This window comes from Nymphalis io, chromosome 6, assembly GCF_905147045.1.
Source record: "Nymphalis io chromosome 6, ilAglIoxx1.1, whole genome shotgun sequence".
In the NCBI taxonomy this organism is placed as follows: domain Eukaryota; kingdom Metazoa; phylum Arthropoda; class Insecta; order Lepidoptera; family Nymphalidae; genus Nymphalis; species Nymphalis io.
The window spans coordinates 9,710,837-9,717,573 of record NC_065893.1 but is presented as its reverse complement, the minus strand read 5'-3'; the positions used below and the strand labels follow the sequence as shown (position 1 = coordinate 9,717,573).

At 33.3% G+C, this 6,737-nt stretch overlaps 1 protein-coding gene across 1 annotated transcript; it reads left to right on the top strand.

The window, feature by feature from the left end:
• The first annotated feature begins 4,164 nt into the window (after positions 1-4,164).
• Positions 4,165-6,129, top strand: LOC126769013 (aquaporin AQPAe.a-like). The gene is made up of 2 exons (XM_050487551.1): positions 4,165-5,727; positions 5,761-6,129. Exon 1 carries the CDS (start codon positions 4,374-4,376, stop codon positions 5,178-5,180), a length of 807 nt encoding a protein of 268 aa, XP_050343508.1. The 5' UTR covers positions 4,165-4,373; the 3' UTR covers positions 5,181-5,727; positions 5,761-6,129.
• The last annotated feature ends 608 nt before the right edge of the window (positions 6,130-6,737 follow it).

Below are 6,737 nucleotides of genomic sequence, written 5' to 3'. Positions count from 1 at the left end.
TCGTTTAATAAGCTTAATGCTGAATGAACAGATTTTAAGGAAACTAACGCCGCAATTACATGAACAGACAAGTTAGTCGTTCTGTATAGTTGTTAATTCAAAAAAACATAGATGGCGCTGCTTGTCATTTTAAACGCTTATCTCAACCGACCTCAATAGATTACAATTCTTCAATCTTATACGATAATAAAACAACATTTAGTTTTGTTTCATCGAAAGCAGAAGTCGAAAAAAATGTAGCCATAAAATCGAATAGAAGAAAATAGTATAGAAGGATACACAAAGTTAAACAGAAATTACAATTAATATGAACAATGTATAAACAGAACCGCAGGAATTACGGAAACAACTCGGGTAGAACGTGAGATTCGATTAAGCCCTGATCGTAGGCAACACGAGATTTAGCGATCTGTAAAGACTATTTCTTACGAGAACAGCGTTTAGTTAATGACTGCAACCGTCACAAAATCTCACAGTTTCTAAAGTCAAGTCAAAAAATTACTTTTGTCTGCAGACCGCACTCGCCACGTAATTTTGCTTTCTGTGGAAACGTATGACGAACGAGTGTTGCATTTGCCGTCTGATCGTACCCAAAATGAAATCACGCGCTCTCTAGAAACACATGAGAAAAAACGCAAATGCGTTAGTCTGTTGAACATAAACGCCATATCACGGATGTAGGAGACAGATGAGTTGCATAACTAACACTTATCGGCTACCCGCAGTCGCAACTGTGATAGACAGGAAATTACCGCTTATTACCTGGAAGGAGGAAAGGAGTCGTGTGCAAGAATTGCGGCAAACACAATCCAATATGATCCGAACGGTGCAGTCACAAGAAGACCGGCTGCCCCATGTCGTTCTTAGAATGTCTGTCGATGCGAGCGATGATGATGCATCGATGGTAAACGATTCCGAATAGAAAAGATTGGATTTTATTATGTCCCAATAATAAAATATGAAGATTGTACTCATCTGGAATCAATAAACAAAATAAGCAGGTATTTCCGTGCCTCAAATTGGCATGGAGAACACAAAGAACTGTTGTTTATTTGGCAAAGTTTATTTAGACACAAGAATTACCTGAACCTTTGATACTAAAGTGGTATTTAATTCTAAACTATCTCAGCAAAAATAAAAATATAGATACTTGATTCTATACCCCACGTATATGAAGTCGCGGGCAAAAGCTAGTTATATAATAAAACTGTAACTGGTAGTAATTTTGTACGTCTATATAATATTCTTATAAAAATAAATGAGTAAGCCGTTGTATGAAGTCGAGTATTGATTGACTTTATTCCTGTCGTAACAGTTCTAATCCCCATAAGGAATGAGAAAATTAAATATTATTTTCATTTAGTGTTTGTCACAATTAAACTGAGTCTGACTCACTCACCTATCAAACCGGAACAAACTAATACTAAGTATTACTATTTGACGGTAGAATATGTGTGTGGTACCAATCTTGAAGGGCTGGCACAAAGCTCTACCACCAAGTAAACTAGACTATTTGATTTCCCAACCAAAAAAGTCTTTTGAAACCTAATTTGTTTTTGAGTAAGTATGTCCTTTAGACCGTCAGAAATGATAAGTTTAAATGACTCTTGATGAGCCTAATAAAAACCAACTGCGTCATTATTTTTTTAAAATTTTCGTTTTATATGTGAAAAGTTTTAATGGATCATGTTAACCTATATATTAGGTCCTTACATATGAAATTGGCGTTTTGTACGGGAGGAACATGGTAATTTTTTTTGTAAAATATATTTAATTAATCAAAGTATGCACCGTTGTTATCTATGTACTTTTACCATCTCATAGGTAGTTCATCACCCTTTACTAAAAAAACCATGGGGGCGAGAATCAATAAACTTTTTGAAGGTGGTTTGGACTGCCGCATCGGAATTGAATTTTTTTCCTTGTAAGAAGTTGTCCAAATTCCGGAAAAAATGGTAATATGTTGGAGCAAGGTCCGGGGAGTACGGTGGATGTCGCAGACATTCCAATTGTAGCTCATCTAACTTAGTGGTTGTTTGTTGTGCAGTGTGTGGTCTTGCGTTGTCGTGAAGCAGCAGTGGTCTAGAACGATTGTTATATATATAGAGCTTCCTTCATGGTTTGCAGTTGCTGACAACAGATATCTGCCGTAATCGTTTGGCCAGATTTTAGAAAGTTAGTCCACCAAACACTCACAAGCAACTTTTTCTGAGTCAATTTTTTTTTAGGGCATGATTTGGCTGGGTCTCCAAGGTTAAGCCATTGCGACGAGCACTTCCGATTATCGTACAGTATCCACTTTTCATCACAAGTAATGATTCGATTTAAAATCCCTCATTATTGTATCGGTTGAGCAAAGTAACATCGCATTACCCGCGTGTTTGCAAGTTCGATTCACTCAATTAATGAGGTACCCATCGTTCAAGTTTTTTTACTTTCCCTTCAAGAGGATTAATACAGTTTTATCACTTACCCCTGCAGCTGCAGGTATCTCTGAAGTGCTCTGTGATGGAACCGCTTCCACAATAGCCTTTAATTCTTCATTATCCACTTTGGTCTCCGGCCGTCCACGGGGTTGGTTCTGAAGGTTGAAATTTCCAGAACGAAAACGTTGAAACCAAAAACGTACCGTCTTTTGTGAAACTAGCGCCGTACACATCATTAGTCCTTTGAGCTGTTTCTGCAGCACTGGTTACACGGTAGAACTCGTACTCGTAGATATATCGATATTTCATGTTTTCCATTGTGCGATAATAAGCGACGCCAAAGAAAAAAATAATAAGGAAAAAACAAATGAATGACTGTTGTCAAAACTCATATGTACCAGCTAAATTAATTTATAAATTAGAATTTGGAATTCTTAACCAAAAAAGAAGATATTTCAAATCAATGTGGTCAGTGCGACAAAACGCTAATTTCATATGTAAGGACCTAATAATTTTAGAGGTAGGTAGAGGTTTATTTTTAATAACCTTATAATTTTTGTGAAGAAGCCTCACCCATGTTTTATCCAAAGGGAATCTAAGACTGAAAGTTATTAGTCAAACATCAAAACTTTGTAACACAGCTAGTGTTTCAGCTTAAAGATTTAAGCAAGTCAGTGAGATTAAAAGCACAAAGGGTATAACGTGGTCTCAATGTTATGTCATTTTTATATATCTGCAATTTTCTTCTCTGTCAGCTTAATATGAATATTTATATGACTGTAAGAGATCGTTATGCAACAAAGTATGGGCTCTTTAAATTAAAAAAATTAAAGGGATTTATTACCTTTGGGGTATTTATGATTAATAATAAAAAAATACATGCATATAATATACGTACATATATACATATGGATATTTATGAACTAAACAGTTTATTTGATGACATAACATGTGTACCACAGATAAGATAGCCTTTGTAATAATTTGAAGCGATTTATAGGTTAGCTTTGTTATGACAGTGATGCTTCCAAGATGTTTTACGATAAAGTATTTGTATATGTTAGATGTCATTTTGATAAGATTATTTTACATAAATTGACATAAAACTAAGCTTTATATAACTCTGTGATAAACAACTAGTATAATTTCAAAGATTTTGTTATTTTTGGTACTGTCAAATAAATCGCCTTATATAATCAAGAGTATACAATACGTACAACATATAATATAAGTGTGATTATACTTTACTCGAAATAGTTACCGAAAAATAAAAAAAAAAATTTAAAAATCTGCGGCATCTTTTGTTTTTATTATATATATTTTTATTATGATAAATCAATTACACAGTCTTATACTTAGCATAAATATTTATATAAAATAAACAGCATAGTTTTTATATTAAGCAATATGAATTTTATTAAAATTGTAGGTATACTATTCAGTTGCAAACATAAAAAGATACTATCCAAGGTTTATCACTTATGAAATGATAAAGATTTAATTCGATTTACAATGAATTCATGTTTTTATATTATTTAAAAATAATATTTCCTATTATTGTATTTAAGAAAAAAAATCGTTGAACGATCTTTTTTACATAGTAATTTATTGCAACTTAAACAATGTTTGTCTACGGATCTCTGAACTGCGGCTTCTATAAGGAAGGAAAACCCACGTATTCATTGTACGCAATTCTACCAGAAGATAACATTGGCCTATCTATATTATAATGCAGGGTTCGTGAATGTACAGTCATTTAAAGATACACCAATATTTTCACTTAGTCGGCAAAACGGAACGGTTGTGTATCGCGTACATTCACCTGTACCGTAAATATGTGAATATATTAAGAGATATAAAAAAGTATTCGTGACTTGTGCGTGCAGTGAATTTGAAAACAAGTTTCTCAGGTTTTATTGACGTTGCCAAATTGAGACAGCAATCAAGATGACCGTGCCTCCGGCAACACAAATTGTAGAAGTTGTTGGTAGCATTTCTAATGAAAAAATTAAATCTACAAAATTGAAAGTGATTATGAAATGGTGGTATAAAAATTTTAAAATAATTGTATCGGAATTCGTATCGACATTTTTGTTACTTTTTTTGGGATGCATGACGTGTGTACCACTAGACGGACAAACTCACTCATCGATGTACAGCCCGATTGGTTTTGGTCTGGTCGTCTTGTTTAATATTACTACGTTTGGACATATTTCTGGAGCGCATATGAATCCATCTGTAACATTATCTGCTATATTGTGGGGATCATTGTCTATTCCTCTAGGAATAATGTACGTTATTGCTCAGTGTGGAGGAGCCATTGTCGGCTATGGATTATTGGTCAGCGTGTCACCAATAGATTTACTGCAAGACAGCATTTGTACGACCGTGCCACATCCTAACCACGTGATGTATCAGGCGTTGATTATTGAAATTGTTTTGTCTACAGCACTGGGATTAATTAATTGCGCCGTTTGGGATCCAGTTAACAAAGAAAAACAAGATGCTATCCCTTTGAAATTTGGTTTCACAATAGTCGCTTTATCACTCGCCGGCGGTCCTTTGACTGGAGCAAGTATGAATCCAGCGAGATCATTAGGCCCAGCTCTTTGGACTGGCAACTGGAATACACATTGGGTTTATTGGGTCGGTCCTATCCTTGGCGGTGCATTTGCACCAATATTCTATAAGTTCATGTGGCTGGAAGACAACAAAAATGAAAGAAGATCCCAAATTTCAAATGGTCCGTTATGATTTATACCCCGTAATAAATAAGACAAATGGTAATATAATTTTATTAATATATCGTATAAAACTTTTTTATTTTTTATGTTCATAATAATTAAATGATACTAATTAATCAAAACAAGGTAATTAATGATGATGTCAATTACTGTAATATTTATGGTAAAGTTAATCACACAAGCTTTGCAACTAATTTCTGACAAAATAATATTCAAAATAAAGAATTAGGTATTTTATTTATAATATATAATTAAAAAAAAAACTTTTGCACTAATATAATTGATATTACAGAAGTATTAATATTAAATAAGTTATAGTCTATGAATGATTTATGTTTAAAACGCAACATGACTACAGATTAAACATAAATAAATAAATTATACAGCTACCATAAAATAAATAGCTTAATGTCTTGTAAGAATAAAAAAAAATATTTTTAATAGTGTATAAAGAAATATGACACGACAATAATAAGATAATGATATTTTCTTATCGACTAAGGCTACCTATTAGGTAGTACATATGTTGTTACTTCAGTAAGGCGCCAATGTAAAGTGTATAGGTACTTGATTTAGTAAAGAACCATAAGCGTATGGTACTCTTTACTTTGATTAAATAATGATTAATATAAAATCAAATACAAATTTTTATTGTATCAGACAAATAGCATAAAATCGGAAACTACTTGATCTCATCTAGAAATAAATAAATAATTATTGCATACTTTGATGAAATTTAAGGCATAATATCTCGGTTTATTTTCTTGAAAAGTTAAATCGTTAAGTACGAGGGTCCAAACGATGTATATTTTTTATGTAATAAAATTTAATAATATACTAGGTATTTTTAATTTTGTGTATAATTTGATTCCTCAATGTAAATAGTTCTTAAGTTAATAAATATATATTCAGATAAAAAAATGTATATATTCCGAAATAAACACAATGCCTATGAAGCCTTTTATCTGTTTTTATTCTCGTACCTATTATTAAAATAATTTAAGTTAAACTTAATTGTGTAATTTTATTAAGTTTTCGACTTAATATTTTGTTTTAATATTATATATATTAAATGGCCACGGCGTCCAATCTCAAGAGAGGTTAGCCAACTGGTAGGACATATTATAGTGCACAAGTGTGTGTGCAAACACAGGTGCACTTTATAATCCCTAAATCTTATAATCCGATTGGGACGGCAATCCGACACGACCGGAAAGAGTTCAGGCGCAGGATCAACGGCTTTGCGTGCCTCGGAAAGCACGCAAAGCTGTTGACGCAAGTTAATCCTGCGCCTGAACTCTCGCACGCACGGAGTGTACACACTTCCAACTTCCAGACTCCGGGCTGCTATTGAGAATTTTCAACAGAATACTCAATAATTTTTTATTGGCCCGACCTGGGAATTGAACCCAGGACCTCCGGGTATGCGGCCTTATATCTAGCCACTAGACGATGATGATGATGAGGTAGTCACATAGTAATATAAGTAACAATAATGTAATAATACGGATATATAAACTAATTAATAAGACATCGAACATTCGAACATCGAACAGATTCTCATACA